This window comes from Sus scrofa, chromosome 13, assembly GCF_000003025.6.
Source record: "Sus scrofa isolate TJ Tabasco breed Duroc chromosome 13, Sscrofa11.1, whole genome shotgun sequence".
Lineage (NCBI taxonomy): Eukaryota > Metazoa > Chordata > Mammalia > Artiodactyla > Suidae > Sus > Sus scrofa.
This window is the reverse complement of record NC_010455.5, coordinates 30,242,148-30,264,650: the sequence shown is the minus strand read 5'-3', so window position 1 is coordinate 30,264,650 and position 22,503 is coordinate 30,242,148. Positions and strand designations below refer to the sequence as shown.

Genomic DNA, 22,503 nt, shown 5'->3' with positions numbered 1-22,503 from the left:
TCTATCCCGCCCTGCTTCACAACCAGGTTTCTGGGCAGCCTGCGGGCCCGTCTGATGCTCCTGCACCCCAGCCCCAACTGCAGCCTTCGGGCGGAGAGCCTGGTCCATGTGCACTTCAAGGAGGAGATAGGCATCGCCGAGCTCATCCCGCTTGTGACCACCTACATCATCTTGTTTGCCTACATCTACTTCTCCACACGTAGGTCCATGGCAAGGAGGCTGGTGGTTTCTCCCAGCTACACAGGCATTTCCAGAACAACCCCCTTCCCTGCCTTTGGGGGTGGCTTAGGCAGAGATGTAGAACATGCCTGCTGGTCACCAAAGCCAAGGCTTCATCCTCCAGAGCTGCAGGGGCTTGGGTGGGTCCAGGGCTCCTCTCACTTCTCAATAATCTTCCTGGGCTAGGTTGCCCAAAGGACACACTCTGCCCCTGAAATGGGAAGTGTGTACAGCCATCCTTTTCTTTAGTTAAGCTGGGGCCTTCCCTTCCTCAGATGTCAGGGCACATCCACCTCCTAGGAGCACAGTTTAGAAGGGCCTTTGTGGAGATATTGCCCTGATGTGCCCTCTTTGCCCTCCAGGCAAGATCGACATGGTCAAGTCCAAGTGGGGGCTGGCTCTGGCCGCCGTGGTCACAGTGCTCAGCTCGCTGCTCATGTCTGTGGGGCTCTGCACACTCTTTGGCCTGACACCTACCCTCAACGGCGGGTAGGTCCCAAGCAGGCTCCACTGGCTGCAGGGTGGGCCCACAGGCCAGAGTGCCTTGCATTTCTGGGCATGTGGCCTGCCCTGCACTGGATGCTTGCTATTACCCCATATCCTCACGTGGTTATTTTGGCATTTAAATGGTGCGTTTTTTTCCTCTTTAAAGCTACCTGGTTGTGTTCATCCATATGTACAAAGTATATCAGTGTTTATATGTAATACATATATAGTATGAGTATAGATGTACATTCATGTTTCTATTTCTGTGTGTGTGTGTGTATGGGCTAGGTGTTTATGCATATACATGTGTATTTATGCACATATATATGCTATTACGTGTGTGTGTGTGTGTGTGTGTGTGTGTGTGAGAAAGGGTATGTGGCTGTGTATGTGTGTATTTATATATCATATGTACAAGTGCATATTGCTCCTTGATGGCTTAAGCCTTAAGTGGGTGTGACATAGAGGAGGTGCATTTCTTCCTTTTTTACTATTAAAGACCTAATAAAATAGGTCATTTTAGAGTAAGTTTTTTAAAAGATGTAAGACATGAGCACACTAATTTGTCACCCTTCCACCGTTTACTTCCTCTGCTGTTTCTCTCTGAAATGTGGTCTGGAAGCCCTTCCCTGTTTGTGCCCTCAGGCTTTAGTCTCCTCAGCTGTGGCTGGGCCTCACCTGTCTATCCAGTCCATTGGCCTGTCCCCTACCTTGGCTTGTCAGGCTGGTTTTAGGAACAGCGATTTTGTGTTTTCTCTTACTTGCCTTGCTCGAAGGACACCCACGTCCTTTCCTAAACCTGACAGTGCTGAGCACTCCCCTCCCGGCATAGCTGTCTACTTTGCGCTCCTCAGAGCCCCCACCTCCACTGCTCCACAGCGGAGACCCCAGTGAAGTTTCTTTGGCTGTTGTTTCTTGCGCCTAGACTTCCCACATAGTCCATTACTGGTAGGGGAAGCCTGTTCTGGATTGCTGGGAGAGTTTTCTTTAGATATAGTTGCTTTTCTACAAACACACTACTCCACAGAGGTGAATAGCGCTTTAGGCTGGTCTAACCCCTTGCATGCAGTCCTGACGGCTTGGCCTGGAGTGCTGCTGTGGGGTCCTGGCCATGGTGGTTTCCTCTGGCTAGCAGAGTCTGGCATGGGAAGGCCCGGGGAGCTGTGCTTTGGCCTCACGGGGGGCTCTTTAATCCCTCTTTTTGCCATGCTGAATGGATGGAGATAGGGATGGTTGCTGGCTCTTGGCAAGGCTTTGAAGCCTGCCTGAAAAGCTGAGAATGGTGAAGACAGAGGCCCTGGTGGGTGTAGGCAGGAAGGGTGAGGTTTCTGCCCTGTACTGTGGGAGTCACCAGCAGCCCTGACTATAGGTGGCAAACCCTACAGCCTCCCAGGACCCAAACCTGCTGAGAATCAGCCAAGTTGGGGGCCTTCCTCAGCACTGTCCTCACCCTCTCCCTCTCTGTTCCCAGTGAGATTTTCCCCTACCTTGTGGTGGTCATTGGGCTAGAGAATGTGTTGGTGCTTACCAAGTCAGTGGTCTCGACCCCAGTGGACCTCGAGGTGAAGCTGCGCATTGCCCAAGGTAACGGGGGAGTGGGGGTACACGAGAGCAGCGGGGGAGTGTGCTCTGCCTCCTCCTGCTGCACGACAGAGCCCAGAAACCTCTACTGCCCTGGCCTCCAGTGTAACAGGGCAGCTTGTTAGCATGAGCCCTGAGGAACTGTGGAGTCCCTGGACTGTGCCTTGTCCTGGTTCGTGTGTTAGTAAGAAAGCAAACCAGACTCTGCTCCAGGGCTCCTGTTTGGTGGCCCCATGTCCAGGCTAGCACCTGGTCTATGCTCTTCCTTCCTCACTCCACCGCACGAGGCCAGGCCTGTAGGGCTGGTCACATTAGAGACACTGCCTCCACAGCTGCCAGGAAAGCCCCCTGCAGCCTCAGTGGCAGGAGTTTGAGATCTGGGGTTCTGGGAAAAGTGAAGAAAGATTGCTGAGGCCCGGAGGTCTGAACTCTTGCACCTCCTCCTCTAGGTAAATGTGGGAACTTGGCTGGAGGCAGGCTTTTCGTTCACTGGGCAAACCTTTGTGAGCCGCTGTGAGAGGCCAGGCCCTGCACTGGATGTGGGGTTCTGAGGAGACGAGGGGAAAATGGCTGCTATCCACCGGGCGCCCAGAGCCTTTTGCAAGTGACTGAGTGATAGTCCCAGGCCCAGGAAGGCACCTGAGCTAGAACACAGCTCTGTCCCTCGAGCTGTTCTGCCAATTGCTGGCAGACTGTGTATGCCAGACAAAGAGCAGCATGTGAGGCTAGATATGTCCGCATGAGCAGACACAGTGGACAGAGGTCATGTGCTGGCCCCATGGCCCTATTGTCCTCTGTAGGCCTAAGCAGTGAGAGCTGGTCCATCATGAAGAACATGGCCACGGAGCTGGGCATCATCCTCATTGGCTACTTCACTCTCGTACCAGCCATCCAGGTAAGGCCCCTCCAGGGCTTAGGCCAGGTGGGGCCAGCTGCTGAGTTCCCCAGCTGTGCGGGGCACACTGCCTCATAGGCCACCACCGTCGCCTGTGAGGTGGGCCCTCTTCTGGCAATGTGGCTGTCACTGCTCACAAGGCACTCCTGGCACCCCTGGTTCAGGAGGAGGGTTCTGTAAGCCAAGGCTGGTTATAAGATGTAGCTCCCAGCCTGGCAGCCTTTGTCTCTGTCCTCTTAGCCCTCGCTGCCTGTCTCATTCAGCCAGGTGGCAGGAGGTGGCTTGGTGGGCAAGGTAGCAGCTAGCTGGCCCCTGAACTGCGCCCCCACTGCCTTTCCTGGCTCGAGCCCTTACCCTCCCCTTCACCTTCTAGACCTATGGCCCCCTCTGTGGGAGGGCCCCCAGCCGTTACTCAGAGCTCTGCTCAGCTGTGGGGCTGTTAGCAGAGGTGGGAGTTGACCTTTGCTGAGTTGGAAGCCTGGACTGTTGCTGCTGGTCTAGGATGGGTTGGGAGTAGGGAATGCATCACCCCCTCCTCTTCTTCCCCTAGGGCTGGCAGCCCTGCTGGGGTGTAGGGGTGAGCTGAGAGCACAGAGGGCACCTACAGGATGGGGCAGTCTTGGGACATTAGAGCTGACAGTGTCTACTAATGACTACAGTGCCACCGTGGTGCTCCATCCTTCTTACCCTAATTTGACTAGAAGCTGTGTGATATGCCAGAGGTCTCAAACAGGCACGTGGGTTAAAAACTTAATTTGAGGAAATTCCATCTATCCCCAGAGCCTGGGGATCAGAGAGACTACTTTTCAGTTTTAGGGCAGAATTAATACCCTCCTGCCCTTTCTCCTTCCCTTCATTGGCTCATTGTGGTCACTGGCTGGGAGCTTTTCTGAGAGCCCCCAAATTGGGCCAAGCCTGGGCTCTGAGTAGGTTTTGGTCCCTAGCACATGAGCAGGGCCAGGGGCTCAATTGGGGAGGGAGGGACCTTTTTGGGTAGCAAGCTGGTGTGGCTCAGAGCTTTGCAAGTTGGATCAGCCTCACCTCTCTGGGGGTGCGGGTGGGGTGGGGATTAGCCAGCTCTGGGTAAAGTTGCGAGCGGTGTCTGCTGCCCCCTTGTGGGGATGGAGGGAGCCTCTCCTTTCCTCCTTGGCCACTCCCAGGTTCAGAACTACCTAGCTTCTCTTTTCTCTCTCTCTGTTTTGTCCTGCCCAAAACTGTCCTGCAGATTGAGGTGCCAGCAGGCAGGGAACTGCTCCTTTAGTTGCCGGGCCGTGAGGTCATGGTGTCCCCTGGTCTGTTTAATCCTAGGAGTTCTGTCTCTTTGCCGTCGTGGGCCTGGTATCTGACTTCTTCCTGCAGATGCTGTTCTTCACCACTGTCCTGTCCATTGACATTCGACGGATGGAGGTAGGAGTGGCCTGAGCCCTGCCCCATCCACCTCCTCCTCAGCCCTGGGTGAGAGAGGTGCGGACCTCCAGCAGGGTAGCAGCCCTGTGTGGGAAGCCTCTGGATGGCAGCTTTGGGCCCTGATCTCTGTGCCCCCAACAGCTAGCGGACCTGAACAAGCGGCTGCCTCCTGAGGCCTGCCTGCCCCCAGCTAAGCCAGTGGGGCGGTCAGCGCGCTTCGAGAGGCAGCTGGCTGTGCGGCCGGCCACACCTCACACCATCACACTGCAACCATCCTCCTTCCGAAACCTTCGGCTCCCCAAGAGGCTGCGTGTCATCTACTTCCTGGCCCGAACCCGCCTGGCACAGCGCCTCATCATGGTACCTGGCACCCCTCCCCAAGGAGCAGCACTCAAGCCCCTATTGCATTTTGCATTGGCTTTGGAGGCAGGGGATGCTCCTCAGGCCCTCATGCCCACTCTCCCCTTCTGCCCAGACCGCAGTGGTTTCTGGAGTGATAACCCTGTTTATGGAAGAGTAGCCGGAGTTGTCAGGGAGAGGAGTCATCATCTCCCCGGGGTGACCCAGGATAGGGTGCTCTCAGAGGGAACCACTGGTTCCTAGAGTTGAGGTTTACCATGTAGGCATCAGAAAATGCTGGACAAACTATTTCACCTGCTGGGCTGGGCAGAGGGGAGAAGGAGCAGGGCTGGCCTCTGGTCAGTGGGCCTCTCCCAGGGAATTGAAGCGAGAGGGGAGCGAGGCTGAGGCCTGTGATGACTAGACCCGTGATGTCTGTGGAGCAGATCGAGCAGCCTGTCCCTGTGGCCCTGCTGACGTGGGAATGATCTCAACTTGGGCAGCTTTCTGGCCCAAGTTGAGATGGGGGTTGGAGGAGGGAAAATTCTGTATCTGTTCCTCATATTTCTAGGGCAAGAACCCCAAACCCTGATCATGGAAAGGGAATTAATTAGGTCCCTCCAGTGGGGCAGTTGGCCCAGGTTGTAGTGGGAGGACTTGAGGAGGCAGAAGAGAAGGACAGACAGAAGGACGGCCTGAGGTGCCTGTGCTGCCTCTTGCCGGCATGAGGGCCGAGCATGCTGGGAGTTGGCTCTGCCCATTCCTCACAGAGACCCTGCTCTGCACCTGGTGTCCCACTGCAGGCCGGCACTGTTGTCTGGATTGGCATCCTGGTGTACACAGATCCAGCAGGTCTGCGCACCTACCTCGCTGCCCAGGTGACAGAACAGAGCCCGCTGGGCGAGGGAGCCCTGGCCCCCATGCCTGTGCCTAGTGGTGTGCTGCCTGCCAGTCACCCGGACCCTGCCTTCTCCATCTTCCCACCTGAAGCCCCGAAGTTACTTGAGAACCAGACATTGCCAGGGGAGCCGCCTGAGCCGGGGGGTCAGGCAGAGGGCGTCCATGACAGCCCAGCCCCAGAGGTAACCTGGGGGCCTGAGGATGAGGAACTTTGGAGGAAATTGTCCTTCCGCCACTGGCCAACGCTCTTCAGCTACTACAACATCACACTGGCCAAGAGGTGAGTTGAGCTGTGCCAGGTGCCACCTCCCTGAAGGGTGATGTCAGCTCATTGTCCTCAGAGCATCCTTTCCCCTTAGATGGAGACTCACTGATTTGCATTCTGCATTTCGTTTCAAATAAACACCCATAAGTTTGTGAAGTAGGAACCAGTGCTCCAGGCAGCCACAGGAGAGGCCTTGGTCTCTGCTCTGGAAAGTCACAGGCTGCTACTGGCCCCTTGGCCAGAGTGAGATCCACACCACTTGCTGTCCCCCACTGTGTGCCAGGATAGGTGACAGAGGTGGCAGTGATGGCTTGGGTGCCATGTCTGTGACAGCAAGGTTGGGATGTCAGAGCTAGGCTTGGGAGGGACCTACCTCTGCTGCCACCACCCACGCTGAGAAGACAGTCTTGAGAGGGGAGTCTGGAGGTTGAGCTGAGTCCTCTGCAAAAAATATAGGGGGAGTCTGGGGCAGGAGCAGGAGGGACCCTTCTGAGAGCATCTCTGCTGAGGCTGCCCGCTGCCCCAGGTATATCAGCCTGCTTCCTGTCATCCCGGTTACGCTCCGTCTGAACCCGAGGGAGGCCCTGGAGGGTCGGCACCCTCAGGATAGCCGCAGTGCGTGGTCCCCGCCGCAGCCCGCGCAGGGTGGGCTCTGGGATGCTGGCCCCAAGGGGCCAGGCGTGGCACAGGCGCATAGAGACGTCACCCTGTACAAGTAAGGCCCACTGGGGAGGTGGAGGGCTGGGGGTTGGGGGGCGGCTGGTGGGAGGGGCCGGGGCAGGCCTCACCAGGCTCCCTGGGTGCAGGGTGGCAGCACTCGGCCTGGCCACGGGCATCCTCCTCGTGCTGCTGCTACTCTGCCTGTACCGCGTGCTCTGCCCTCGCAACTACGGGCAGCCTGGTGCAGGGCCCGGCCGGCGGCGGCGTGGGGAGCTGCCCTGTGATGACTACGGCTATGCACCGCCTGAAACAGAAATCGTGCCCCTGGTGCTGAGAGGGCACCTCATGGTAAGTGAGGGTGGGGCTAGAGGGCACAGGGGTCTGGGCCTCCCAGACGCCAGCACCAGCGCCCATACCATGTGCGTGCTGTGCTCCCACAGGACATTGAATGTCTGGCCAGCGACGGCATGCTGCTGGTGAGCTGTTGCCTGGCGGGCCACGTGTGTGTGTGGGATGCACAGACCGGGGACTGCCTCACCCGCATCCCGCACCCAGGGTAGGTACCGCCAACCCACCCGCCCTGCCCCATTTCCATCTCTGCTGCCCTCACCCCACTCTTCTGGCCCCCAGCAGGCAGCGCCGGGACAGTGGTGTTGGCAGTGTGTTGGAGGCTCAGGAGAGCTGGGAACGGCTGTCGGACGGCGGGAAGTGTGGCCCGGAGGAGCCTGGGGACAGTCCTCCTCTGCGGCACCGTCCCCGGGGCACTCCGCTGCCTTCCCTCTTCGGGGACCAGCCAGATCTCACGTGCTTGATCGACACCAACTTCTCTGCACACCCGAGGCTCCCAGAGCTGGATCACCCGGAGCCCCGGCACCGGTCAGGCTGCCGCCGCACTCAGGACTGTACAGGCTATGACTTCAGCCGCCTGGTGCAGCGAGCGTATCAGGAGGAGGGAATGGTTCCCATGCACACGCCAGCCCCGCGCCCACCCTCGCCTGGGCCCACGCCACCCCAGACCCCTGAGGATGAAGGCAGCTTTCCTCCGGAGAAGGGCTCCCCTTCCTTCACCTGGGCCCCCAGTGCAGACGGCTCCATCTGGAGCTTGGAGCTGCAGGGCAACCTCATCGTGGTGGGGCGGAGCAGCGGCCGGCTAGAGGTGGGCAGAGGGGCCATGTATCCAGGGGGCTTGAGGGCATCTCCAGCCCACAGGTACTCACAGCCTCTGGGCCTGCAGGTGTGGGACGCCATTGAAGGCATGCTGCGCTGTAGCAGTGAGGAGGTGGCCTCGGGCATCACAGCCCTCGTCTTTCTGGACAAAAGGTATGAGTGTTAGGAAGCCTGCCTCAACCCTAGTCGTCCCAGCCCCACACACTGAGGTGTGAGCCCAGCTTCTCCTTCTCTGCTCGATGCCAAGCCACACATCTGTGAACCGCCGGTAGTCCACCTTGATGGGGGTTGACAACTAAAAGAGTCAACAGGAGGCACTTAGAATAGGGCCTGGCACATGGTCAGCTCCCAGAGCCCATGACCACTGTGACAATGGGGAGTGAGCAGTTTTCCTTCTTAGCCTTCTGAAGTCGCAGTTGCCCTAGTTAGCCTGTCAGTACTGACCTTTCTGGGATTCCTGGGTTTTCAGTTACAGAAAAATAGATTATCAGAAGAACCATCCTGCTAAAGCTTTTCTTTTTCTTTGATGCTGGTCACTGTTCTGCCTCCCTCCTCAGCAGGCCTTTTGGCTGGGTATTCCCAGGGTGGCATCACACTCCCTGTTCGGGGGTCCTAGCCACTCAGGCTCAGGCTCCCACCTCTGGGCTGATAAACCCAGATCTCACCCCTGACCAGATGCCTCTGCTGAACACTTCCAACCTACCTGTCCCTGACCCTTTGTGTCCCCATCATCGACTAGAGCTGGAGCTTTATTTTCTTGGAGTGAGGATACCCCTTTCCCTTAGCTCTCAACTTCCGTTGGCTGCTGCTGTGATTCCAGCCACCGCCAGGCTTCTTGCACAGGTCTTAGCTGACACCTACCCTCCAGCCTAGGCAAGTTCACCATGGTTCCCCCATGCTTGGAAATGCTCCCCTGCTGCTGGTTTTTTGAGTTTTAGGGAAAGCCCTCACTCATGTCTCAGCCCAACCCTCAAAGATTCATTGTCTCTCCTTCCTGTCCCTTCCCAGCTCTGCCCTTCAGATTTCATGGGCAGAAGTAAAGATGTTTATTGCCTTTTGCTGGAGTAAGATTTTTTTTGTTTGTTTTTGTCTTTTTTAGGGCTGCACCCACGGCATATGGAGGTTCCCACCCGGGGTAGGGGTCGAATAAGAGCTGTAGCTGCTGGCCTACGCCACAGCCACAGCCACATCCATGCCAGACCCAAGCCACGTCTGTGACCTACACCACAGCACATGGCAGTGCTGGATCCTTAACCCACTGAGCAAGGTCAGGGATTGAACCCGCATCCTCGTGGATACGTTGGGTTCATTTCCACTGAGCCACAGAAGTCCTGGAGTGAGATTTTGAACCCCACTCACATCAAAGGTTTGGGGCCACAAGGCAAACATCCCCATCTCTGTCTGTCAGCCTGTGCCTGGGAATCTCGGCTCATGGAGAAAATCCTTATTTCTTTGTGGAAAAAGAAACTGGAGTGGGTGGTGCTTGGGTCAAAGCTGCTTTTCTGTGATGGAAACGGTAGCACCTGCTGTGGCTCCAAAACCTTAGGTCCCTTTTCTCTTCCACTGAAGCTTTTGTTTAACTCCACGCTGTGGAGGGGGACTCCTCCCTCTTGCTTTTTTGTTTTTTAATTTCCAATCTTAGGTGACTTTCCGTAGGTACTGCTTTCAGGTATTATTTACTTCTCATGACCACTTTGTGAGGTGGGTACAGTTGATCCCCATTTCACGATGGAAGAAACAAGCACAGAGAATAATTGGGAGTTGCAGCCTGGGCCTCCAGCTTCAGCATTTCTTCTCCAGCATCTGTGTTCCTCTCTCGGCCAAGTCCCCCAGGGGCTCTGTTCCCAAGGCCCAGCAGAGCTGAGCCTGTCAAGGGCCCCACGGCGCTCGACCCCAAGGCCGGGGGCTCTGAGGGAGAGGCTCTGGTAGTTGCTTCTCTCTTCCAGGATTGTGGCTGCCCGGCTCAACGGTTCCCTTGACTTCTTCTCCTTGGAGACCCACACAGCCCTCAGCCCCCTGCAGTTCCGAGGTCAGGGGACCTGGGCTGGGCAGGTGCCTGCACCTGGTGGGTGGAGTGCAGGGACTGCCTGCAGGTTGTTTTCTCAGAGGTCCCTCACTTGGCCTGTTATCCCCAGGGGCCCCAGGGCGGGGCAGTTCCCCCACATCCCCTGTGTACAGCAGCAGTGACACAGTGGTTTGTCACCTGACCCACACAGTGCCCTGTGCACACCAGAAGCCCATCACGGCCCTGAAGGCCGCTGCCGGGCGCCTTGTGACTGGGAGCCAGGACCACACACTGAGGGTGAGCGTTGGTGCCATCTCTTGGGCACTGGGGTGGCCAAGCAGGGGGTGGGAAGCATTTGGGGGTCAATCAAGGAGAGGCTGGAGGTGTCCTGGATTAACTGTGGAAGGAACTTCCTGGCCAAAGTCTGATTTGGAAAACCCAGAGACTGACCAGAACCTTATGGCCATCCCTTCCCCAGGTGTTCCGTCTGGAGGACTCATGCTGCCTCTTCACCCTGCAAGGCCACTCAGGGGCCATCACGACTGTGTACATTGACCAGGTGAGGGCTGAGGGAGGTGTGTGCAGGGTACCAAGCTGGGCCCACAGCCCTTGTGTCTAACTTCTGAGAGCTGATACCTGAGGACCTCTAGGAAGCAGTGAGGGCTCCCACCCACCAGGGCACTAGGACACTCTTGTGGACACAGGTGTTCCACTTCAGTGACCGGCCCCCCGGGCCTATTCCTTAGACCATGGTGCTGGCCAGCGGAGGACAAGATGGGGCCATCTGCCTGTGGGATGTGCTGACTGGCAGCCGGGTCAGCCACATGTTCGCTCACCGTGGGGATGTCACCTCCCTCACCTGTACCACCTCCTGTGTCATCAGCAGTGGCCTTGATGACCTCATCAGCATCTGGGACCGCAGCACAGGCATCAAGCTCTACTCCATTCAGCAGGTAGGCGTGTTGGAGGCCATAAGATTCTTGGTGTTTTAGGGAAGGACCCAACACTGAGCCTGTCATGTCCTTACTTCCAGGACCTGGGCTGTGGTGCAAGCTTGGGCGTCATCTCAGACAACCTGCTGGTGACTGGTGGCCAAGGCTGTGTTTCCTTTTGGGACCTAAACTACGGGGACCTGTTACAGACGGTCTACCTGGGGAAGGACAGTGAGGCCCAGCCTGCCCGCCAGATCCTGGTGCTGGACAATGCCGCTATTGTCTGCAACTTTGGCAGCGAGCTCAGCCTGGTGTATGTGCCCTCTGTGCTGGAAAAGCTGGACTGAGAGTGAGCAACAGCCATAGCCCCCTGGCTGGCTGCTCAGGGGCCTCTCTGCCCTTCTGGCTGTGGGGCAATGCACTGGATCTGGGCTGGGGGGAGGGGAGGAAGAGCCGAGTCTTCCGGTAGGCCCTCTGAACTGTCCTATCCTGCCTCATGACTGTAATATTAAACCTTTTTTTAAATGACATCAGCTAGAGGCTTTGTGAACTGCTTGCATCTTCCCCTGGAGGAGCTCTGGCATCATTTACAAACTCCATCCCTGTACTCAAACCGCAGCACTTGGTTAAACCTTGAGCTCAGAGCTGTTCCCAGCAGGAACCGTACAGGGGCCTTTACAGGGTGGGGGAAGCTCAGCAGGCCCATGCTAGATGCCTTCGTTTATTGTTTCACATTTAGGCAAACCAGGGTGGCCCTCATTCCACATCCCAGCACCTCCACCCTAGAGTGGGCATAGCAATGGCAGACACTGGCCACAGAACAGGTCTGTTTATTCAATAGCAAAGAGCTGAAAAACGTCAGGTCCCACAAAGGAGCAGAACCTGACCCAAGACCTGTGATGCATCTTTACCCCAAAGGTACAGGCCGGGCCAGGTAGGGCTGAAGGCAGCAGGAATGGGAGTAAGACTAGGCCTCGCTCCAAGAGGGGAGACAGGCATGGGAGATGAAGTAGTGTAAGGACCAGGTAGACAAAGCCTGTTAGGTCTTGTTGAGTGTCCAGAGTGGATCCAGAAGGCTAAGAGGGTCATCAGTGGGCCGGGCAGCCCGCAGACCCTGCCCATTATGGGCCTGCAGGAAGTTCTGCTTGCTCATTCGCTGCTTTCCCCGCAAGGAGCTGTCCAGGGAGAAGGCTTCAGGAGTGAGGGAGGCCAGCAGCTCCAGGGAGGAGGAGGGGGGCCCCAGGGTGGGGACTTCTGGTACTGGTGGTTCCTCCTCAGGCTGGGGAGCCTCAGGCAGGGGTGAAGAGAGGGGCGGTGGGGACGAGGATGGAAGTTGGGTGGACTCTGGGAGGCTGGTTGGTGGCAGGCCTGCGGCCTCTACAGGCCCAGGCAGGCTGGCAGCCGGGGAATCCAAGCCCCCAGAAGGCCGAATACTGAGTTTTGCAATAGTGGCCTGGATGGAACTGATGGGCACGTCCCCACCGAGGACCAGGTCCTGGGAATCCGGAGGAAGGTGATTCTGAGAAGAGAGAATGGGTAAAGAGGGGTCCACAAGGCAGGAGCTGTCCCCAGCAGACTCCAGGGCTCCCTCCATCACCTTCTGGCTGACACTGATGCTGGCTGAGGGTCTGCATGGAGGGAGCACGCCATGGCGCTGCAGGACCTGTTCCACATGTCTCACCACCGCCTCATGGCAGAACTTGAGGTGCAGCTGCAGAGGCGAGTTTGGCCTGGTCAGCTGGGTGGGGAGCTCGCCCAGGCCAGAGGGCCCGTCCCAGCTCCCGCCCGCCCAGGTCCCCACCTTCTCCTGCAGCATGTGTTTCCTCTGCTGCCGCATGCGCCGCACCAGCTGAGGCAGCTCAGGGATCCCGTTTCCAGCCTCAACCTCCTGCACAGCCGCGTAGAGCAGTGCAAAGGCTCCTGTGCGGCCCACCCCGGAGCTGTGACAGGAATTGGGTATAAGGCCAGGCCGAGAGCCCCCAGAGACAGACCACTCAGGAGCTGCCTGCACTTACCTGCAGTGCACAACGATGGGCGTGTGCAGGGGGCGCTGGTGCAGGTAATGAGCATGCACCTCCTGGATGAAGCGGAGCAGGTTGCCAGGACTGTCAGGCAGGCCTCTGCAGGGGGGGGGGGGGGGGTTGGGGGGTTGTCTCTGAGCCAGATCCAGTGAGAGGCCACACCAGCCCCCAGCCCCCGACCACCTCCCAGGGCAACAGACGCACAACTCTGGCCAAGTAGGAAAGTGGAGGTGCACAAGCGAGCGCTTGAGGCTCTGGTCACGGAACTGAAGGCTTAGCACCCGCTCCACATGGGTCTCTGTGGTGCGGACACTGCTCAGGGCCAGGCTCAGGGCTCCATGCACCATGGGCTGGCCCCTCTCTGTAGGGAAGTAGCGTGCCACCTTTTGCTGAGGAACAAACAAGGCAGTTAGGGCATGTTTCCAGGGCCCCTGCTGGGCACCCACCCGACCTCCCTGTCTCACCTTCTCCATCTCGGCCTCAGACACCAGCATGACAATGACTGACACTTTCTGCTCGTGCACCATGAGCCAGAAGTCAGCAGCTGTACCAGGCAAAGGCGCCTGGGTGGCCACCAAGGGCGGACAGTACGGCGAGAGCCCCTCCACGCGGCTGGCGTTAATGTAGTCGTCCTTACCCGAGCGCAGCACCACGCGGTTGCTGTCATAGGGCATGACGTCCTGGTGCCGGTTCTTCAGGGAGTAGCAGCGGGCAATGGCGATGGAACGGCCACGGGCATCATGCTCTTGTGCTTCTTGCAGCTCCCGCCATACAGCGTCAAGAGACCCTGTATCACCCAGCTGGCCCCGAAAGGCCTCCAGCTCCTGCTGCAACTGCTGTAGCCTCTCGGGGTGCTCATAGGGGTCCCGCTCAATCAGCCGTAGGGCCTGTGGCCGCCGGCCCTCAGCTGCATCCACCTTTGTAGGCTGCAGCAGAGGCTGTCCACCCCCAGGGGGCTGAGTGCCTCCATGCTGACTCTCGGGGCTGGAGGAAAGCAAATCTGCAGCTGCTGCACCCCGGCGCAGACATGATGGTGGCTCTGATGCAGGGGGCCGAGGAGGTACTGGGCCAGGCCCCGGTGATGGGGCAGGTGAAGGCACCAGGTTGGGAGTGGATGTGGGCTGGCCAGCAGGTGGAGGGCCTCGAATGGAGAGAGGGGCTGCCTGGGGGCCCATGGGCCTGGGGGAGGGGGCAGGACCATATGCTAGGGTGGGATGGGGAGGTTGAGGGGGTCCAGGGCTAGGGAAAGGCAGTGCCCCTGAGTGGGGGGGCAGAGGGTCCTGAGAGGGGCCTGAGTAGAGCTGGGTGTGCAGGGTGGGTGGTGGCTGCCCCAGGACACCAGGCTGAGGAGCAAAGGGATAGGGGGGTTGGGGGGGTACCAGTCCTGGCGCCTGAGATGGGAAAAGGTGTGGATGCTGGAGTGGAAGGGGCTGCTGGGGAGGCTGGGGCCCAAACACCGTTCGTGTGGGATGAGGCTGAGGCCCAATCCTTGGGACAGAAAAACCTGTGGGGATCCCAGGAGAAAAGTGGTGCTGGGCTGGGGGTGCTGTGAGGGGTTGCTTGGCCCCCACAGGGTAGGCATAGGGCATGGGGAGGGGCTGTGGTGGGTGTCCGGGGAAGCAGGGCTGGGGAGGAGCAGGGGTGGGGGTTGGCCGTGGTGCTGTGTGGCTGGAGATGGGGGCCTGGACACTATCTACTGTGGTGGTAGCTGGCCGAACCCCCATGGCCAACTCAGGGCCTGAGAACTGGGGGGGTGGGGCTGAGGGCAAGCCTGCAACTGGTGGAGGTGGGCCCACCCCCCCATAGGGACTGCTCACCACACCATGCTGGGGCGAAGATCGGGGCACAAGGCCCAGCTCTGGGGTGAAAGCTGGGGCTGCATAGAGGGGAGGTCCAGGTGCCATGGCCACTGCAGGGTGCCCAGGGGCCGGGGGGGCTCTGGGCTGTAACACCTGGGTGGGGCCCGAGTAGGTCCCAGGCGGTAAGACTCCTGAGAGATAGTGGGGTCCAGGTCCTGCAGAGCTGGGGAAGGGGCCAGGAGGGAAGTGGAGCCGGGCAGCAGCTCCCAGGAAGGTGTCGGGGGGCAGGCTGCGCAGCTCTTCGGGCAGGTCTCCTGGCTCCACCACCTCGCCCTCCTCCCTGCGGGGCAGCAGTGGCTTTGGGGCTGTAGGCCTTGGTGGTGGTTTCTTCTTCAACTCCCTGTGGCACGAGGTAAGGAAGAAGTAGAGCCGTCAGCCTAGCCTGGGTCCTAGGCTGCAGCCGCACCCCAACCCCAGAGCCTCGCCCACCTGTCCAGGAGTTGCTGCCGGGCCGCCTCTCGGGCCTGGCAGGTGGACTGTGCCCGTTCCAAGAGAGCAGCCACCTTGCTCTCCAGGTCCGCATAGAAGTCCTTGCCCTCCTGGGATTTCTTCATCAGGTCCTCATAAGCTTCATAGGAGGCCACCAGGGTCTGCAGAGTGGAGTTCCACCTGGCAGGCAGAAGGGGCAGCAGGTGAGCAGCTGAGCCCAGCTCTGAGTGGGACTGGGTGAGGGCAAAGGGCCAGATACTGACTTCTGGTCCAGTTCGCTAAGCACCCGCCGCACAGCTGCATACTGCACGTTGGCCTCTGTCAGTGCCCGGAGGACATTGTCCTGGGCAGCCAAGTTCTGCTCCAGGTACACCCTCAGCTGGTCATACTTCTTCAGCTGCTCCTCGAACAACTTCTGAGGGAATGCATGCAATGGGGAGAGGACAGACACTCAGGGCCTCACCACCTAAGGGTGGAGCCTAGAGTCAGCTCCCTCATGCTGTTCACCCAGCCCCACCTTCATCTCTGAGTGGTCTGTAGTAACCAGCGAGGCGGTGATGTCATCCTTCTGGATAAGCTCACGCAGCTGCTGCTCCAGGGACACACGCTGGTCCCGCATCTCCTGCACCTTGGCCAGGATGCGCTTCAGGTTCTGCAGCACTGCCTTGTCCTCTGAGAGCGGCAGTGGTCAGTGAGGCCAGAGAAATCCCCAGCTCCACCCCTCTCCCTACAGGGCAGGGACGTGACAAGGGGCGCTCACCAGGGGTAAGGGCCGGTGTGGGCAGGGCGGCCCGGACCTGGTCCAGTGGCCCACTGAGCAGGCGCAGGTTGCCAACATGCAGATTCATGGCGCGGTGCAGCTCACTGTTGGTGAAGGAGGCCTTCTCATGGACCTCCATGTACTTGGCCCACTCTCGCCTCACCTCTGCCAGCTCCGCCTTGGAAACTGCTGTGCTGGCCCCCGCCTGGCCCACTGCCTCCTGCAACTTCTGTTCTAGCAGCTCATCCTCCTCTAGCAGGGCCCTGATGTCCTTCAGGGAGGCCTCCACATCCGTGAACACACCTGACAGCACTGGGATATGTTCAGAGGAGAGGGGGTCAGACCAGACGCCCAATCTGGCCCATCCCCCAGGAGACAGAACTGCCCCCTCAGTCAGGATTGTGCATAGAGGTTCATGGAAATGGGCTGAGTGCTGTGCCAGATGCTGGGAGTGCCGCACACTGCCATCCTCAGTCAACAGGGTACACGAGAAGGCTGCAGCAGATGCTCCCATGCTCCCACCCTCCACCTGCCTGTTCTCCCTTTCACTCACCTTGCATGGACTGGACGAGGTTCCTGACAGTGTCAGGCCGGACACTGAGAGCAGCACACTTCTCCATGAGCTGGGGAGGGATGTGGCTGTAGGCATCAAGGTTGTCCACCGTCTCAGGGTCCAGCTGCAGTGAATCCATAAACTGGCTGTGGGGACAACAGGACCAGGTGGGTGCTGGGTGCGCTAACTCAAGCCTTCAAATGTGAAAGAGCCCACTAGGGTGAGCCCCCCACCACTGAAGGTCTGAGGTCCTAGCAGACAGTAGATCTGCATCTAGACTTCTGCCATGGAACATGCCCAGTGCAATACTGAAAACAATGGGCATCCTTCTCCCAAGGTGCAAGACTCACCTTACAGGAGACCCCAGGCAGGGAGGGTGGAGCCAGGAAACCTGCCAGTGCAAGTCCCTATTGCAAGCAGCACTGGGGACCCCAGAGGTCTGGTGTGTACCCACCACCCCTGCCAGCCGAGCCCTGCACTCACTCCAAGACCTCATTTTTGTCTTCAATCTTGGCCATCATCTCCCGAAGTAGCTTGGCCTTCTCCTCACTGCAGGAGAAGTGAAAGAGCAGATGCTGGAAGCCTATGTCTCTTAAGACATCTGAAACCTCACTGGACTAATAGGCCCTGCCCCTCCCGCCCACCTGTACAGTGATGAGGCTTCATGGGCAGCCATGGGTACCAGTTTGGCGAAGATGTCAGGGCCTGTAACAGCCGGGTCTGTGGGGTTCACTGGTAAGGGCTTCACCAAGGGGGCACCTGGAAAAGGGGGGAGGAATCAAAGAGACCAGGCTCACACAAACCTCAAGTTTGTCTCTGTTTCATCCCAATTTCACCCCCTACCCCGATCTTTGGTCTTCCCTCAGCTTCAGACCTTTTACAGGCTGAAGGGTGTCCAGTGCTGGGACGGCCTCATGGTAGATGAAATCGTTGTCCTTCTTGGCTGAATTGTACCTGGGGGTCAGGAGCAGGGGGAGTGGGGAGTCTTGAATAATCAGCAGAGATCCAGGATCTAGCCTCCCATGTGGGCCACTGCTCTCTGGCCCTAGGGGCTTCCTCCCAATGATGCAGGAAGAGGGCTAAGAGCCACCCTGAGCGCCAGAGACTCACTTTCCCCCAATGACATCCATAGCGAAACGAAGCGCATCTTGCACAGTGTCAGGCTGGCCCTGTGGGGAAGGGACGGGGGTGCTCAGCACCAAACGGCCAGTGCCAAGTCATCCCTCAGTCCTGCCAGGCTTGCTCCTTGTCCTCTCAGGTCCCCCTCAGCTTTACCTTGGCCAGCTTGATGGCTTCATTGAGCTTGTCCAGAGCACTCTGGAAGTATGCGACCTGTAGGGGGTGGTGGGCAGAGCAGGATGTCCTCTGCTTGGACCCCATTCCTTCTGCCACCCCACCCAGCCTGCCTGGTGGCCCTCAGGTGACTTACTAGAAGCTGAGGAAGTGGCTAGGTGCCAGCTCAGCCCATGGCACCAAGGTTAGTGTTAACCTTACAGGTCTACCCTGCTCTACCTCACAGCTTCCACCTCTAATCAGCCAGCCCCTCCCAGAGGAACCTGTTACACCCCCTCAATTCCTGGGGATGAAGGGTGCACAAATGGGACAACACTAAGAAACACCAGGCTTACAGCAGAGGAGTGGCTGGGGATGTTGGGGTGAAACAGAAGAAGGGACCCCACGAGCATCACTAACAAGGCCAGAACCAGTGCTGAGTCCCCGCCTTGCCAGAGCTCACTCACCCGTTCCCCAAACTTCTGCTGCTCCTCAGCCTGCTTCCCCATGTGCAGCTGGAAAAGAGATATCACTATTTACTTCCTGAACTGTGGCAACTCAGCCCAGCCCAGCTCTGCCCCAGTGGCCATGGTGCCCTCACATGAGCCACAGCTGCAAAGTAGTAGATCTTCATCTGCACAAGCTTCTTCCAGTCCTTCTGGATCCGGCCCAGCAGCGAGGCGGTGTCAGGGTTCTCCAAGGCCCGGCATGCCTCCTTGTAGTAATCCACTACCTGGGAGCCAGGACCAGGCCCTAAGTGGGGACTGGGCCTAGCCTCCGTTCCCTTGAGGATCACCGTCAACCCATCTCTACCTGTGCGCTGATGCGGGCCACTAGAAAGCTCTTCCTGTTGTCCAACATGGACTTTTCCAGAAGACACTCCTGAGCTTGGCCCTGGAACAGCAGATGGAGATGCACCCCCTTCTTCACCAAGAGGCCCTGCCCCTGCCCAGGGGGCAGGGCACATGGAACTCCTCTTCATCCAGCACCCTCCACCCCCACGCCAAGAAGCACAGCCCTGCTCCTAATCCATCCACCCAGGGCTTAAAAGATCAACTTGCTTTGCTGAGGCCCCTGCTTGTCCCTCACTGCCATCTGCACAGGACCTCTGGGATCCAGCACCATCTGCCCCCTCCCCTGGATTCAAGTTGGCCCAACAAAGGCAGCTCCTCACCAGCATGAGGTTGACATTGAGAGTGAGGATCTGCCGGCTCATGTCAACGCTATAGGCGTGAGGGAAGTGCTCACGCAGGTAGGCGAAGGCGCCGGCCGCACACTGGAAGTGAGTGCAAGAGACCTTCATGCCCTGGAAAGAAAAAAAGGGAGGATGCCAGAGGCAGAGCCAGGCAGCTGCCTGTGTCCACTCCACACGGCAGGATTCACATTGGAGGCTGAGAACAATCGGCACCCCTCTGTGGTTCTGTCCTACGTCCCACCTGCTGCCCGTGCCCTCCTCACCTCCTCAGACACCCGCTTGTCCATGGCCCCCAGCATCGAATGCAGCGCCCCTGGGGAGTCAGAGGACATGAGGTCAGGGCTAGCCTGGGGCTGCTCCTCAGGCTGCCCACACCTGTGTCCAGGGCAAGGCAGATGGGGTGGTGTTACCACCCTGATCAGAAAAACAGGGGTCTGAGAACTGGGGCAGCTGGTCCAAGGACACCAAAGCTGGAGTAAATGGGGAAACACAAAAGCCCAGCCAAGTCCCTCAGTCTCCTACCCTGCACCAGGCAGGGGTGGGGTAGATGGAGAGGGGCTCCCAAACACAGCCCTGCGCTACAGGTCCTCAGAGATGTCTACACAGGCTGAGCTGAGCTGTCAGGGTCTCCTCCTCCTGCTGAGCCATCAGGGTCTTCTCTCCTCCAGCCTGAAGCAGCCCAAAGCCACAAGGGGGGGTCAGGGGCTGTCCAGTCGAAGAAGAGAGGCCACCTCTCCTGGCCTGAACACACAGCAGCAACAGCATGTGGCAGCCAGCCTAGCTGGGCCTCTCTCCCCAGCAGGGTGGCTCCCTGTGGCCCAGAGGAGAGGCACCAGCAGAGCTGTGGTGAGGCCGTGGGTCAGAATCCTGGGGTCTTCTCCCCATCAGCACTGCCTTTGGGGCCCCCTGCTGAGCTGAGATTGGGAGGCAGGGCCAAATGGAAGGGGTCAGGCAGCTCACCAAGGTTGTAGAGAATGCAGGCCTGCTCATACTTGATGTCTTCATGGGCCACAGATTTGCCTGAGAAGATCTCGGTCCTGTAGGCAGGCCACCCCAGTCATCTTGAGGGAAGGAGCTGGTGAGGAGACCTACCACCCCAGTGCAGGATTGGGAGAAAAGCCTGGGGAGACCACACCAAGCTACTCCCCTTCCTGTGCAGCAAGGAAAAGAAAGGGGAGGGGAGCCGCATCCCCACCTCCCAAAAGCTCCTGGGCTGTCCCAGGCATCTTCTGGCCCTGACTGCCAGCTCTCACCAAGTGACAGGAACAGCGGCCTCCTGGCCTGAGCCCATGGGGACCCGACTCTGCAGGTAGTGGAGCTGGCCCAGGTACTTGCGGAGGACACTGCAGCCCTCAAAGTCTCGTGGAACACGAACGGCATTCTGGGGGATAGAAGGGGGAAACAGGCTTGATGTCATTTAAGGTAGAGGACAGGCAGGCCTGTCTCCCCACAAGTGCTCAGGAGATATGCATCAGAGCTAGGGATTTGCACAAGAGATAAAAGAAAGCCCACAGCGACCAGCAGTCATTCAACAACCATCCTACTAGTCAGGACTAGGTGAACTGGACCAGTTCCACATTTCCAGAAGGCAGTTTAAAACATGCATTAAAACTTTTAATGTATTTCATGTTTTTCTGTATCTAAAAATACACATTAAGAGAGGTCAAGAAAAGCCAATGCAGAGATGAGCATGCAAGGATATTTATTACAGCATTATGAACAGGGCCAAGTATTGGATGCCACAAAAACTTCCATTAAGGAGGATTGTTTAGGAGTTCCCTGGTGGCTCAGCGGGTGAAGGATCGGGCATTGTCACTGCTGTGGCTTGGGTAGCTGCTGTGACTCAAGTTCAATCCCTGGCCCAGGAATTTATGCATGCTGTGGGTACAGCCAAAAAGAAAGAGGATTGCTTAAATAAATTATGTCAAGGTTATTGACAAAAGAGAATACTTTGCAGCCTGAGGACAAATATCTCTACTGATATGTTAAGATGGCTTTAACACATTCATTGTTGAAGAAAAAGAAGAGTACGGAACAGATGAACAGCATAATTTCACTTTTGTAAAAGCATATTGATATCCAACTAGGTATACAGACAGAGGAAAAAAATCTAGACAGTTACAGACCAAAAAGTTAGGTAATTATCCCTGGATAGTAGGGTTTAATACTTTATTATGTACATACATAATCATATTTGATTCTTTATATTGTTTATGTATTCTTTTATATGAATGACTTTATTTTTTTGTCTTTCTCTCTTTTTAGGGCCACACCCACAGCATACGGAGGTTTCCAGGCTAAGGGTCCAATCAGAGCTGCAGCTGCCAGCCTACACCACAGCCACAGCAACATGGGATCTGAGCCGTGTCTGCAACCCACACCACAGTTCATGGCAATACCGGATCCTTAACCCACTGAGCGAGGCCAGGGACTGAACCTGCATCCTCATGGATGCTAGTCAGTTTCGTTAACTGTTGAACCATGACAGGAACTCCATGAATGACTTTCAATTATTATAATACGCAATAAAGCTAGTCCTATTTTGGAATAAAGCACAATAAAGCAAATGAACTCCCTGTGCAAACAAACGGAAGAACAGACAATACACCCTCCAAGAAGCAGGTGCACAGAGTGGATGGGCTACAAGCACTGAGCATATCCTCACCATACCTGCTAGAGCGCCCAGAGTCCCCCCAGGATTCCATCAGCTAAGGGGCCCAGCAGAGAGCAGGCTGGCACTGGCTAGAAGGAAACTCCAGGACTGGGCTCTGCCTGGAATGCACTCAGAAGGGACACATGGGCCCCACATGACATCAGAGCAGGAAGAGTCTGGCACTAGTCCTATTCCACACCACTTCCTGGCAGTCTCTCCTCTGGGCCTCAATCTCCTCTCTGAATAGGAATGCTAAGTTCCCTGTGGTGAAGCCTCTAGAATGCCCAGTGTGAGGATAAGGCATGCCACAGCCACACTGCCAAGGTGCTACCTTGAGAGACCTGTCCCATAGGTTGAGGCTTCCCCAGTCTAGACATTCTTATCACACCTCACTGCGAGTATGCTCTCGCTGTGGCACAGACTGGCAGCTACAGTTCCGACTAGACCCCTAGCCTGGGAACCTCCATATGCCGTGCATGTGGCCCTGAATAGTCAAAAAGGCTTTTTTTTTTTTTTTTTGCCTTTTTGCCCTTTCTAGGACCGCTCCCACGGCATATCGAGGTTCCCAGGCTAGGGGTTGAATCGGAGCTGTAGCCGCCAGCCTACACCAGAGCCACAGCAACGTGGGACCCGAGCCACGTCTGCAACCTACACCACAGCTCACGGCAACACCGGATCCTTCACCCACTGAGCGAGGCCAGGGATCGAACCTACAACCTCATGGTTCCTAGTTGGATTCGTTAACCACTGAGCCACGGACAGGAACTCCCAAAAGGACAATAAAATAAAATAAAGCATGCTCACTGAAGCATGTACAAAAAGATTTAAAATGTTTGAACTTCTTAAAACCATCTTCAGGAAACAACTGAAGCAACCCTCCCTCCCTATCACAGAGATTCACCCAC

The 22,503-nt window shown here is 57.4% G+C and overlaps 2 protein-coding genes across 9 annotated transcripts in view; one reads left to right on the top strand and one right to left on the bottom strand.

Moving 5' to 3' along the window:
* The window catches only part of SCAP (SREBF chaperone), a 67,364-nt gene extending 55,975 nt beyond the window's left edge, over positions 1-11,389 (top strand). Inside the window, exons 7-23 of one of the 5 annotated variants that reach the window (XM_005669481.3) lie at positions 27-199; positions 582-708; positions 2,177-2,289; positions 3,087-3,181; positions 4,490-4,588; positions 4,730-4,948; positions 5,731-6,107; positions 6,619-6,807; positions 6,899-7,100; positions 7,193-7,308; positions 7,386-7,908; positions 7,987-8,072; positions 9,866-9,948; positions 10,055-10,221; positions 10,403-10,483; positions 10,671-10,877; positions 10,958-11,389. In XM_005669481.3, coding sequence (XP_005669538.1) covers positions 27-199; positions 582-708; positions 2,177-2,289; positions 3,087-3,181; positions 4,490-4,588; positions 4,730-4,948; positions 5,731-6,107; positions 6,619-6,807; positions 6,899-7,100; positions 7,193-7,308; positions 7,386-7,908; positions 7,987-8,072; positions 9,866-9,948; positions 10,055-10,221; positions 10,403-10,483; positions 10,671-10,877; positions 10,958-11,203 — 3,103 coding nt within the window. In that variant the 3' untranslated portion in view covers positions 11,204-11,389. 5 annotated transcript variants of the gene reach the window in all.
* Positions 11,671-22,503, bottom strand: part of PTPN23 (protein tyrosine phosphatase, non-receptor type 23) — a 62,322-nt gene continuing 51,489 nt past the window's right edge. Inside the window, exons 3-25 of one of the 4 annotated variants that reach the window (XM_021068730.1) lie at positions 20,199-20,326; positions 19,906-19,982; positions 19,209-19,258; positions 18,925-19,056; positions 18,564-18,644; positions 18,352-18,483; positions 18,218-18,265; positions 17,754-17,810; positions 17,589-17,647; positions 17,353-17,432; positions 17,123-17,237; positions 16,962-17,027; positions 16,479-16,624; positions 15,926-16,237; positions 15,683-15,837; positions 15,429-15,580; positions 15,166-15,345; positions 13,342-15,076; positions 13,082-13,266; positions 12,872-12,976; positions 12,658-12,796; positions 12,454-12,567; positions 11,671-12,375 (exon numbers count right to left, since the gene is read on the bottom strand). In XM_021068730.1, the coding sequence (XP_020924389.1) occupies positions 11,896-12,375; positions 12,454-12,567; positions 12,658-12,796; positions 12,872-12,976; positions 13,082-13,266; positions 13,342-15,076; positions 15,166-15,345; positions 15,429-15,580; positions 15,683-15,837; positions 15,926-16,237; positions 16,479-16,624; positions 16,962-17,027; positions 17,123-17,237; positions 17,353-17,432; positions 17,589-17,647; positions 17,754-17,810; positions 18,218-18,265; positions 18,352-18,483; positions 18,564-18,644; positions 18,925-19,056; positions 19,209-19,258; positions 19,906-19,982; positions 20,199-20,326 (4,728 nt within the window). In that variant the 3' untranslated portion in view covers positions 11,671-11,895. Of the gene's footprint in view, positions 12,568-12,657; positions 12,797-12,871; positions 12,977-13,081; positions 15,077-15,165; positions 15,346-15,428; positions 15,581-15,682; positions 15,838-15,925; positions 16,238-16,478; positions 16,625-16,961; positions 17,028-17,122; positions 17,238-17,352; positions 17,433-17,588; positions 17,648-17,753; positions 17,811-18,217; positions 18,266-18,351; positions 18,484-18,563; positions 18,645-18,924; positions 19,057-19,208; positions 19,259-19,905; positions 19,983-20,198; positions 20,327-22,503 lie in introns of all 4 variants that reach the window. The other 3 variants (XM_021068729.1, XM_021068727.1, XM_021068726.1) reach the window with 3 other exon arrangements.